The sequence below is a fragment of the Macrobrachium rosenbergii genome, chromosome 31, assembly GCF_040412425.1.
Source record: "Macrobrachium rosenbergii isolate ZJJX-2024 chromosome 31, ASM4041242v1, whole genome shotgun sequence".
Taxonomy (NCBI): Eukaryota; Metazoa; Arthropoda; class Malacostraca; order Decapoda; family Palaemonidae; genus Macrobrachium; species Macrobrachium rosenbergii.
In genome coordinates, this window is record NC_089771.1 from 29,389,724 (window position 1) to 29,402,883 (window position 13,160).

General features: G+C 39.1%; 1 protein-coding gene across 3 annotated transcripts in view; it reads right to left on the reverse strand.

Annotated features, from left to right (window-relative positions):
- Window positions 1–5,107: 5,107 nt before the first annotated feature.
- The window catches only part of LOC136855494 (protein IWS1 homolog), a 44,254-nt gene continuing 36,201 nt past the window's right edge, over window positions 5,108–13,160 (reverse strand). For 2 of the 3 annotated variants that reach the window (XM_067132578.1, XM_067132579.1), the window contains exon 3: window positions 5,108–6,720. In XM_067132578.1, coding sequence (XP_066988679.1) covers window positions 5,251–6,720 — 1,470 coding nt within the window. In that variant the 3' untranslated portion in view covers window positions 5,108–5,250. Of the gene's footprint in view, window positions 6,721–9,447; window positions 9,669–13,160 lie in introns of those variants that run through there. The other variant, XM_067132580.1, reaches the window with a different exon arrangement.

Below are 13,160 nucleotides of genomic sequence, written 5' to 3' on the forward strand. Positions count from 1 at the left end.
TTGTTGCGGGTTGACTACCTGACTTTTAAGTTTAAATGCCGAGCGTTTTGTTCGTTTCTTATTTATTTTAGTATTGTTCACCGTTTGCTTATCAGTACTCGACTTGCTTCTTCTCATTAACGTGGGCTTTTTCGTCCGTCATTGTTTGTCGTCAGTTACCTAATTTTAACATTAGATTTTGCTTACCTTTATTAGACTATATGTCGCTATTAGCATTAAGGTTTCTCTTTACATCAACTAGTATTGTTTCTCGAGTTTTACAGGAGTCTCCTTTTCTTTATTCTATGATACTAGTTTCTTGTTAGCGGCATTATTAGGTAATATATGATACTAGGATCTTTTTAGTGGCATTATTTGGCATCATCATTAGACTGTTGTGACCGCGTTGAGCGTTAGCTTATCATTATTTGGCTTGCTTTTTTTTATTAGCATTACGCTTTATTGTTATTTGACCAATATTTCTCGTCAATAGCATTAGGATTTAGTTATTGTCGTTACGCTTTTAGTTGGTGAGCTATTGTGGTATTGACATTGTCTAGTATGCATTTGTAGTACTAGTTATATAGCTTATTCTTTCTTGTGTCATTTATAGTACTAGGTAGCTTATTCTAGTTTGTCTACTTATATATTACTAGTTAGATAATTGTTTCTTGTCTACATTTCTAGTATAAGCTTATTCTTTATTGTCTATATTTATAGCACAGTATAAGTTTATTCTTCTTGTCTACATTTATAGTAGCCTACTAGTTAGCTTATTTTTTTTTTTAGACCTATTGCAAACGTCGAAGCCTGAAATATTACGCTACAGTGATCACAAGGAACGCTGTCAGTTATTTATGCTGCCAGCCAGTGTGTGTCAGGCAATTATTCATTTGTTCACAGTAGGAACTTCTTGGGAAGTTAACGAAATATTTTCACTCGCGGATAAAATTTTACTATTTTTACTCTGTATTCTGTGACCGGAGTATTCCGGTTAAGTCCTAAAAACTGCATATTTTTTTTCAACGTTCATTGATCTTTTAAATTAACCCCATTTAACAAACTTCAACAGTGTTTTAATTCGTACAGAGAAAACTACCATTAAATAAAAAAGACAAAATTCATTTTAAGGTGTAACGTCATTCACCTTTACAAGTTTATTTATTTTTTATTATTTTTTTTTGTAGCAGCCTCCCCTCACTTTCCTTTTTGGCACCCTCACTGATATCTCAACTGGATCTTCTGTCACCCTTCTCCCCATCACATCATCATAATAGCTCTCTCTCTCTCTCTCTCTCACGATCTTCTTCCCAGGCACTATTTTTATGTTCCACCAGTTACCAGCAATGTCTAGCCGAATGCTCGACCATCTTGCAGGCTCGCTTCCCATGTATAGGCCTAATTTGTTGTTCTCTGTAGCACCAGAAGTACTGTACTGTATATCGTTAACCAGCCCGAGGTTGGCTGCGCTTCGTCATTTCCTCTTGAAGCAACTGAACGCTATTTCAGTGAAGCATCCAGTTCAGTTGTTTAGACTCAACTGAACTTTGTTGTTTAGACTAAGCAGATTGAATCAAGATTTTATACCTTTTCCTTTGAATCATGATTGTTCATAACACAGCGGTGATGACCATAGATGTTGCGTCGCCAGACTACAGGAACGAATCAGTCAGTCAGTTAATCATGACCTTTTGAAATCTAGTTATATAGATAAGATTCGTTATAAAGAGTGACTTACCTTGAAACACTGGTGTGTGTGTGTTTTCCCAGTCTCTTGTAAGTACCAAGAGATATGAGGTTTTCCACTTTAGTTTTTTTTTTATACCTCCTCTTTGCCTTCGATATTGACTTAAAAAATATACTCTTATCGAGGTCTGTTAATTTATATCTATTTCTTTATAACTTATTTGAGTTGTAGATGACGGCGGTGGGGCGAGTACAATAAAGTAGATGGGAATTCTTGATTCATAACGGCCGTGTGATGAGCCCTTGGTCATAATGGATGGAGTTACGCTGAAATTTCTTCTTGGCTTGATATGAGATAAAGAAATATAAATTCCTTATGTGTGTACTTGAATGTGATTGCCCAGCTCTCTTAATTCTGAAGGTCAGAGAAGGTCCTTAAGTAATTGACGAGAGTTAAGTGGCGCGGTTCTTGATCAGTTAGTCTAGATTCTACGTCAAACGCGAAACCTTCGATCCCGTTGGCTAATTCCAACCTGAAAGAGAAAGGAAAGAACAATGACAGAATAGTAGATCTTTAACTCAAAAGGAAGGCAGACAATTTCTCAGAGCAAAACAGATTTATGGCACAAAATCCATACCTTCGTAGGCCAAGGATATAAGCCTACTGAACCAAGCGGTGAAAGGTACGGTGATCACCAGAAGATACTGAGATGTCGAGCCTTAACGGATGTTGTAGGTTGCCTTCGAAGGTGTGAATCGGCTCCCCATTATTCAGTAGGTATTTAGATAACTTACCTTTCGTTCAAATTTAGCACTTTAACGGTACTAAACTCAGTGTTGTCTTATTAAATCAAATGAATAAACCATCCCATGAGATGCCTATATATTTTTTTCATTATATTAATACAATCTGCATAGTCACACACTGTTGTACTTGTACAGTCTATATAAACGAAACAGATTGACAGAATGACATAGTATTATATAAACATTCTTATTTCATCCTGGGCTTGTATTGTATTTGATTATCTAGCAAGTTCAGTATCATTGTATAGTTTTCTACATTTTTTTTTAAAAACAGTTCCATATATATCCATTAGTAGGTCTAGCCCCACCTTCCTATTGGCCTATCAGTAGCCTTTCTTTTCCATTCAGTTATCAGAGGTCTATCAATAGCCTTTCTTTTCCATTCAGTTATCAGAGGTCTATCAATAGCCTTTCTTTTCCATTCAGTTATCAGACATGTTAGCTGGTTTTACAAACACAAAATATGCAAATAAAGACACAAGTAGACTGATTTCTTTTAATAGTATGTACAAATGAATATGAATAATCATAACACGAAGGCAACATCACAGCCAACTGCGTCTCAGAGCGACCAGCAGCATCCAGAAAGTTGGTCTAAGAAGGCTTCTTCTTTCTTCCTGTAATTAAATGGCATTAGGTAACAGGTTATCATTACGGGCCAATGACGGGAAACGAGACCCGAAAAATACGAGAGGCCAAAACACTGCCTCATCACGGCTTCAAAGTTTTCCTTCGCTCTTTTTCCTTCTGTTAAATTATTCCACTTACCTTTTCCGTTGTGCTTTTCCCACATATGATTTTCCCCTCATTCCCCCGGGCCCCCTCCCTTTTTTTCTCCCATCTCTCCTTGTTCATGTGTTCATCTCCTCACCCGCATTGGATAGGGTACTTGCTTTGATTATGCTCCGCAAGGTCTAAAAAAAGTTAAGTATACCTTAGTTTTACCAGACCACTGAGCTAGACCTCGATGCTTGATGCTCCGCACTATTTATACTTACTGCTACTTAGAGTCAGCCAGGCTTGTGCTTGGCACGGGCTCTTTGCTCTTCAGCGGCCCGTAAGCTCCATTTGTACCCATTTCTCTTGCTTTCTTTCTTTCCTTTTTTTTATCGTTCCTCTCCGTCACCAGGGGCTTTGTAGACTAGCAGCAAAATGTAACCGAGTGCTCGAATAAGTCTTATGGAAATTTTTATTAGCTGAGTAATCTCTCTTTTTTCTTTCTCCATATCTCTTGACCAATGATGAGTAATTTTTCCCTATTTAGAATTCGTATCATTTAAAGTGTTGTCCTGGTGGGATTCTTCATTAACATCGCCTCATCATATTCAGATCCTTGTTCATCTTCGCGTCTGCCTTTATGAATATTTGTAAATTTTATTTAACTAATAACACAAATTACCGTTGACTTTTTCTCCTTTCTGTTCATTTTAACGGCATTCAATGATTTTAATTTTTTTGGTCAACTTTCTGCCTGCCTGTGGACCCAACCTTGGTTAGAGATCAAGTACAGCATCAGGTTCAGTTTAAGCAGTTATCCTTTAGTTTGAGAGCCACACGTGTTAACCCTTTCCTGTTTGTTAGCCTATGATTAAACAATCACACCAGCTGGGAAGTTTCCCTTTCGGCTACTGGTTTTTGAAGAACCAGCCACATACCAAGATTTCAGCTTTCTCTCCCGGTGCTTGGCTGTTGATTAAGCTTTCAGCACTCAGACCATCAGTCACTTCAGTCTTCATGAAATGTAAGCTGGCTGTGGGAACTTCAGTCCCCCTGTCAGTGGTTGCAAGTTCCCCTTTCAATGGTTGTAAGTTCAAATCACATGGAATAGCCTGTCTTTGTTATTAATTGGCTATGCAGTTGCAAATCATGGCATGGCCTCTCCCAGCAGTGAACCTCTTGACTAGTCACATTTCATGGTGTGATATTCTTTAGCTGTGATCATTAGTCAAGGGAATTATACTCTCATAACATGAGGCCTTTAAAAAGGGAATCAGTAAGAAGTGGCTCTCGGCTGGAAGGAAACTGCTCCCCCTTTTAGTCGCCTCTTACGACATGCAGGGGCTACAGTGGTGGTACTCTTAATCCCCCAAACCACAGGGATGTAATCCACATTACATTCAGCACATAGGGGCGATTTACCAGTGACTGTTGTCAGATTTGTGGCTCCAGCACTACTCATAACATGTGGATTCAAAATAAAGTACAAGTTCAATCACTTTATCTCATGCTCTTGAGGTCATGAGTGAATACAAAGCAGATTCTAGTGTTTTGCGATAATGAGCTCATTTTGAGTGATGCCATTTAGAATCATACTGACTTGGGTGGATGAAATGGTTTTGACAATAATATGGAAGAGACAAATATTCACAGTGTAGTTGTGAAATGTACAATTAGATTTAAGTCAGAAAAGGTTGATGGAACCGACTTTGGAGTGAACCTGTCATGGACAAACCGGCCTTTTATTACAACTGATGCAATGCAGGCATATGAATTGGCCAAAAACTTCTTTGTAAAGGACCGTTTCTCTGTTCTTCATTTGTAAAATTTCGTAATGAACAGATAAAGTTATCAGTGCCATCATGCCAATGTCAAGAGCAAGGTTTTTGATAGCAAATAAGGTTAATTGAAGAATCACTTGAAAAAAATAAAATTTAATGTTGATGTACAAGAAACACAAGATCATAAGACCAACAAATGAATGTACACACAGTGGAATATAGGATTTCTTGAGCAAAGTACATTCTAAACAACTTGGGCATATCACATACCAAAATTACATCACAGCGAAGAAATACTTTCTGCTTCAGATTTGACTGAAACAGGTGACGGTGCATCCCAGTAGCTGTCGTCATCGTCGTAGTCTTCACTTTTAGTGGATATATTCAATAGGCTTTCATTTCCAAAAGTGTAGATCGCACTAGGTTGCGGAACTATAGCGTCAGGCATCACTGGGCTGCTCTCCACAAAAGAGCCTGAGACTCTGCTGCGAATGGTTCTTTTCTTAGGGACTTCTTTTTGGATACTGTCTTTGCTATGTTTTATGACTGAAGCAGCTTTCCTTACAGGTCTTAATTTTTTCTTGGGCTCCTCATTTACTGTGGTCGTTTTGACCGTGGTCTCTTCCCTGTATGTTGGTTTGTTCTTGGCTGCTCTGTTGGCTGAGCTTTTTTGTACTGAGGTGTCATCCCTGGGTTTCTTGTTCACAGCTCTTACTGGCTTTTTCATCTCTTCTTGAAGTACCTTGAGGCGTTCTTGAGCAATTAGATTATGGATTTCCATTTGAAGATTTAGGGCATTCTTAAGTGGCAGCTGCCTTAATTGTATGGCAATAAATTTACCAAAAGTTTCACAGCTGTTTTCCTCCATTCGATCGTCTTTACCTGTTTGTATGTATGCGTCATTTGATCCAGTATGTTCCTCAGACTCGTCTAACCTCTCATTTCTTCTCTTCCTTTTGCTAGGAGTGTCTGTCCGTTTCCTTTTGTTAGTAGTGTGTCTCACTTTCTTTTTTTCAGGGGTGTCTGTCCCACAGGGTTGGCTGTTATCAGTTGCCGGTGCTGTTGCATCATTACTATCTATTGGTAAAAATTCTAATTGCAAAGGATCATTATCACTAGTCTCCAGATTTTCCTGTGTTTTTAGCGGTCTGTGGTGAACAGGTGACAAACTCCCTTCCTCAGTTGGGATGTCCTGGTCAGTGCACATATCTGAAAAATCTAGTAGCTCTTCTTTGATTTCTGATAATTTCATACTTTCAGAAGCTGAATCTTTTCCTTTTACTGGAGCATTACGAAGAGGTGGTGTACTTGTAGCCATAGGCAATATTTCAATCAAATTGTCTGCACCGTTTTGTTGTTTGACAGCATTCTGAACTACTGGCTGACTTTCTGAAACTCCGGGTGATCCTTGACTTTCTGAAACATTGTGCAGTACTTGAGTTTTTGAAACACTGGGTGGCACATGATTATTTGAAATATCAAGTAGTTCTTGACTATCAGAAATATCATGTAGTACTTGACTTTCTGAAACATTGGGTGGCCCCTGACTATTTGAAATATCTTGACTTTCTGAAGCTTTGGGTGGTTCTTGACTTTCTGATTGGGTCTCTTGTGCTGGAAGCTTCAGAACAGGTTGCACTTCTGAATCTTTGGTCACTTCTGTAGGGCATGGCACTAAAATGAGGGACACCTTGGGCAGAATTAATCTAGGATTTGCAGTAGATGAACTGTTGCCTTTATCTTTTTTGTCCTGGAAAGAAGGAAAATAGAACAAACTATTAGAAAAGAAACTTTTAATAGGACGTTCACAACACCTTACATGTTCTTGACAAATACTGTATTACTGGTACTGCCAATATTGGAAACATAAATAAAAGATGGTTTTGGCAAAAGGTGAAACCTTGTGAAGTTCTTAATAAGAAAACTCAATAAGCCAAACTAAAGTGCATATAACCATGTAACTTGAGCTAATAAAAACTTATAATTATTTGTACATAATATGAGCCAGTCTTTCTTATACTGTAACTTGAAGATGTCAAAGGTAACTGAAACATTTAGTATTATTACTAACACTATTAATACCACTAGATATTCCTCATTATTGCACTGTGGATGCATGAAACAGGTGAACAGTGAATGTATAAAAGTGACTTGAGAACTCATACTGTAATGGATATTTTCTCAGTGGAGAAATCAACCTGGGTTGTGACGGTCCTGTAACATTTACTCTTTTAAAATATGAACGATTAACTGTACCTCAACTCTCTCTCTCTCTCTCTATATATATATCTCTATATATATATATATATATATATATATATATATATAAAAGTTAAGCTCAGCAGCACACTTCCACCCTGCACATGACCAAAACTCCTTTTAGCTCTTGAGATGATGTTCTGATTCTGGTTCAGAGTACAGAATTTGGATCTGATGAGAACAAGTACATACAACAGAGTCAGAACAGTTTATACATCTATTGATAGCTTAGTGGATAAGATCCTGTCACCTTTGCATCAAACCCAAAAGGCATGGGTTTGAATCCTGGCCAGGACAGATGCACTTACCTCAAACACACATACACATATATAAATTGCATCTGCCCTGGCCAAGATTCGAACCTATGGGTATGAGGGCCTGCCGTTGTTCCCTAATGGGTTTTCCATAAGATTATGAGCAATAACATTAAAAATCAGCACCGAGTTTAGACTTGCATATTATTAATAGATGTTTGAAAAACTAATAAGTGATCAAACCTTAGATTGTAGAAGGCCATTTCATATAAGTTGAGTCACAGCTCAGTAATAGCTAAATGGTTTTATGGTGACCACAAACAGATAACATATACATTATTGAAAGGGTTGGATGGTGAGGGCACCAACCTCACCTTCATTGATTAAAAGTTACTAAATATATGTGCTTTAGGTAAGTGTTCATATACATTTATTTTTATATAGCCTACAGTACGTATTTAAACATTTATATACAAGATTTTTGAATATTCAAAATAACAGAACTTATTTCTCTATGCTTTACCATTTTTAGCTATTCAAATTTTCTTTAATAACTGGCCCTTAATATAAGTGATGTGTTTGGTAACCGCCTTGAAAACCTACCATTACTTTTTTTTTTTTTTTCAGATTCACCTTTAAAGCAGAGATGTTCTTTGGAGACAGCAACACGTAAGTACTAAAATAAATATCGGTTTTATTTTCTTTGGGACTCGCTGAATAATTTCGCATTCCTCTCCTCATGTGTACCTCACTATACATTTTTTTAGGCAGTTAATGTTATTGGTTTCTTTTCTTGTATTTTCGTGAACTGAACCGATATTGGGTCCGTTTAACAGTGACTCGTCGACCACCAAAGATTTTTAAATCCATAAAAAATTGGACGCCATGTGAACGCTCATGCAAGCACGACGGTAAAGTAATAAAAACAATCATTATGTTTATTATCTACACGGAGATACACGTTTACAGCTAATATGCAATAAAACTGTCACGCTACAATCGCCATTTAAATTGTTTTACAAGAAAACGTAGACGTTTTGGTGTCGATTCTAAAGAGAGAGAGAGAGAGAGAGAGAGAGAGAGAGAGAGAGAGAGAGAGAGACCTTTACACTGCCCTCCTTCAACGGTTTTCCAAGATTTATTGCTGCTTGTTGGCCTTCTGGAGACGATCAGCTGTTTGAAATTTGATTGATTCTTTCCAGTGGATATGGAAGGCTGGGAATCTTTCATATAAAGCACGTGGATATCAGTTCGTCTTTTCAAAATATAAAATTTTAAGCTTTTGGGAAGAATATTTCTTTCATAAATTTAAGAATTCAATTACGGCAAACTTGCCAAGCCCACACCATTGTAGACCTATGTTATATCCATTGTGTTTGTCTCGCTCTCATTTCCTCATCTTATTCCTGATTCTCTCATCTTTCATCTAATCTTTCCATCCTCCTCCCTAGACGGTGGAGAAACCACCCTCACCCTCCCACACCCCCCCTCCATACCATTAGGAACCAGCAACCCGTCGTTGGCAAGAAAGTGCTACAACCTCTCTTCCCTATTTCCTCTGATGACGGTTGGAAGACAGTGCTAAGCTCCTGCTTAGAGTTGATCGGGTGGGGTGGAGGGAAGAGGTGGGGGATACTAGGGAGAGGGACCTGAGGAACGAGGGCCGGAAGATCAGAAGGCTTTCCTAGACTCTCTCTCTCTCTCTCTCCTACTTCCCATCATTCTCCAGGACATATTTTGTTCCCTTAGAAAAAGCGAATTGGTTGAATTTGGTATCGACAAAAAGCATAAATTCGCGCCAATTTCTTCAGCGCGTAATGTCAGGAGACACTTCTCCCGTAACATTCAGAGCTACTTCGTCAGTGATACTCCGCCGATTTCCGTACGCCATCGCACTGATATGAAATGTTAATCATGCTTAATTTGCATGATACGAGATAGGGTGCTAAGACCTAAGACCTTACCTCCTCCGGGGTTCCTTCCTCTTCTTCTTCTATATCGAGGTTTGCAGCAATCATTCCAATCTCCAGCAATAACATGATGTACACATATTCGACGATGTACGGCAACATTTCTGGTCTATTCTCACGTGCTCTAGCTATAAGTTGACGAATTTCAGCAACGTCCAACATGTTGATTCAGCTGGGGGGGAGTACGTGTTGATTCTGCGGTGTTTACTCAGCGACTGGCGAGACATGCGCTGCTGGCCGGCCCTTTTATAGCTGGGGTATAATCCTCGCAGTACGTGGGGACAACGTGAGGTAGACGTAACTCCGTCACGCACATCGTTACACATACGGTATACGTACGTCGGTGATACGTGCTGTGCCACGCACTACTTTTGGCTGCGCCGCCGCTTGTCGGGCCACTTCCGGTAAGCGTCACTAAGCGTCACGTCACAGTTATGCAGTGCGTACATTTGCAGTGCACTATACTACGCTTGCTTTACGCATATTGGCCCATGTCACCTATGTATCCAGTTGGGCGGAGCTTATTCAGGTCACATTTCACAATTTTCGCCCGTGCGTGGCCATGCGTGCCTTGATACGTGAATGTGTGACCTTAGCATAAGGAAACACCCATTTATTTATATAAAAAAATAAAAGACCCTCGATTTCACAGATCTCTTCAAGTAAAAATCAAAGTTATTCAGAACGAAAACGCCACAAAATTACAACGAAAACTGATGAACAAATCAAATTTCGCCGCGGAAATGCCTCGGAATGCCAATGATTGCAACTGACAGTAGCGCAGATGCCATAGACCGTTGCAATCTGTAAACATATATAGCTGTCTTCTATAATCCGATTGCTATAATCTACGATAGAAATCACAGATTATTGTCAGTAAAATAAAAAAAAATCTCTGATATAGAGAATAGATTATTATACTAATCGATGCCCATTGAAAATGGAAAAGAGAGGCGATTGGACAGCAATTGTCAAACGCCTTCGAAATAAACAGATTACATCTGCGCTCTAATCCCTATTATTATTCTCGCGGTCTGCCTCCAAAGGATAAGACCATAATTATTGTTATTAACTTTCTTAGTAACAAGGCTGCTGCGTGACTGAGGGCTGGGAGGAGGAGGAGGAGGAGGGGGGGGGACCAGTGACGTCATTTCCTGTTATCACGGGCATTGAGAAGACATGACAGCATTGGCGTGATTTCCTGCTAATGTGGTGGGATACATGACGTTGTGACGTCACGACATGACGTGCCTGAAACGTGATTCGCTTCATTTCACGTCCGTAATCAGTTTGTTAAAGAATTTCGTATCGATAAGACTCGATACATGAGAAACATTACTGTAATTTTTTATGAAGAAATCATTTTTAGTAAAATAATTGCGCAAATTTATTGTTTTATTAGAGCGAGCTATTTTTTTTTATTTATATTTAATAATGAACAAGATTTGAAAGCTTTGCAGATCCACAACTTTTCAAGTTCAGTAATAAAGTAAATTGCCTAAGAACATTTTGGCGTAGCATGAGAGAGAGAGAGAGAGAGAGAGAGAGAGAGAGAGAGAGAGAGAGATTGTAAAACTACGACCAGTCATCAGAGAGAGGGATGGCAATTGTAAAACCTGACCAATTGTAAATGAGAGAGAGAGAGAGAGAGAGAGAGAGATGGTCTCAATTCCTTCAGGAAAGATCGCTAGCGGTCTTTCTCGATGACTATCATAAGGAGGAAATTGAAGGTTGAGGGATATCAGTAATTGGCTGGCTGGGGCCGGGCAGACGCCGCCCGCCTCGGGAGGCAGACGACGTCCTAAAAGAAAGAAAGAGGAAGACGAATAACTGAAGTAAGAAGAAGAAAAATAAGGAAGGACGATGTCGTAAAGGAACAAAAAAGAAGAAATACGACGTCTGAGAGGAATGAGAAGAAGAGTTAGTGAGACGACGTCGCAGAGGAGCGGGAAAAAAGGCGATATCTTAAATTGAGTAGCAGGAGGAGGAGGAGGAGGAGGAAGAGGAGGTGGAGGAGGAAGAAGAGGAGGAGGTGGAGGATGAGGAGGAGATCTGCAACTGGACCACCTCCCTGCAGAGGCTGGCCATAACCATGTAATTCAGAAAAAAATAATGGACACGCTGAAGAAGGAATTCCACGACTTCTAAGATGGCTCTGAGGTCGACGGCATCTTCTAGAGCCGTGTTTGAATTTATTTGCGTTCTAGAAAGAGCGGGAGGACAGGGGATACGTATTGAGGAAGAGCTTTTGGGCCTTAAGACCCCACCATATGGCAGAAGTCACCGATTATAGTACTAAAAGCTTTGGAAGCCAAAGACCCGCCTCTTAAACCAGAGGTCACCGATTACTTAAGTGGCAAGCTCAGCTAGACCGATATTCATGTTCTCAGCTTTGCATTTCTTCTGTATCAGATGATGGCTTCAATTTTTCCTCTTAACATAACATCTATGAGAATTTTTACTTTTCAGCCTGACTTCCCTTAGAGGAAGGAGAGGGAAGGAAGAAAGTGTAAGGAGTGAGCGAAAATCTTACGTTAGTCTCTTTTGGTTGAGCAGATTCCGTAGACCAAACCTCTAGTAGCAGGCTTAGGCCTACACGACGCCATACAAGCACACAGACGCACTATCTGCAGAGTTAAATACACAGAAAAGCAAAGCACCCAGGCACGTACACTAACAGTGATTGCATTAAAAGTTTCCACATTGATTTAATAGACCTATAATTGAATTCTCTCAGCAGATATCAGATCATTAGCTGCGATTACATCCAGCAGTTCTATTATTAGCTCTACGATCACATCCTCTCAGCAGTTATATCAGTTCTATTATTTAGTTCTACGATCACATCCTCTCAGCTGTTACTAAGATAAACAGTACAGTGATTGTATTCTCTCTGGTCCAATCTTCCTCGTTCGAAGTCTCGCCGATGTTTTCCGTTGTTGTTCCGCCATCAGACTCAACAACAGTTTGTTCGTCCTTGTTAAAGGAGTTGTATCACAGAAAAGTAGTACTGTGATTCATAATTATGAGCATGGAGGCTCTCTCTCTCTCTCTCTCTCTCTCTCTCTCTCTCTCTCTCTCTCTCTCTCTCTCTCTCCCCGATAACTCACGAGTCACGACGCACTTATTCACATATGCTAATGCTGTTCCCATGTAGTCTGGGTAAATGATCAAATTCCACTTGAATACATAAAATAAACATTAATTACCCTTGGAAACGTGCATTTAAACACAGTATTGCTATTATCACCTAATTAGAAAATGTTATATCCCCGGTATTGGCTGCCATCTTGAATCAGGTCATCTGGTGTAGGTAGCCCAGCTAAATTCTTTTTTGACTATATATATATATATAGGCCTATATATATATATATATATATATATATATATATATATATATATATATATATATATATATATATTAGTGGCGGATCGTGGTACTTTACGTTAATTCTAAAATTAATCAGGCTTTATAAACACCTTGTCATGTTGCTTGATGTATAACGGTTTTGCATTATAGGTAATCGTTCAAAATTAGACAAATGATTTATCACAGCAAATAACTTTGGAGCATAGCGTAGCAGTGGCATATTTGGTTCACAGTTCGTTATTGCTCATTTTAAGAATTATAAGCTAAATAAGCACTGCATTCTCCCGAGATGTAAGCGACTGAAAAAAGCGGGACGCCATATCTTAAAAACTAACCA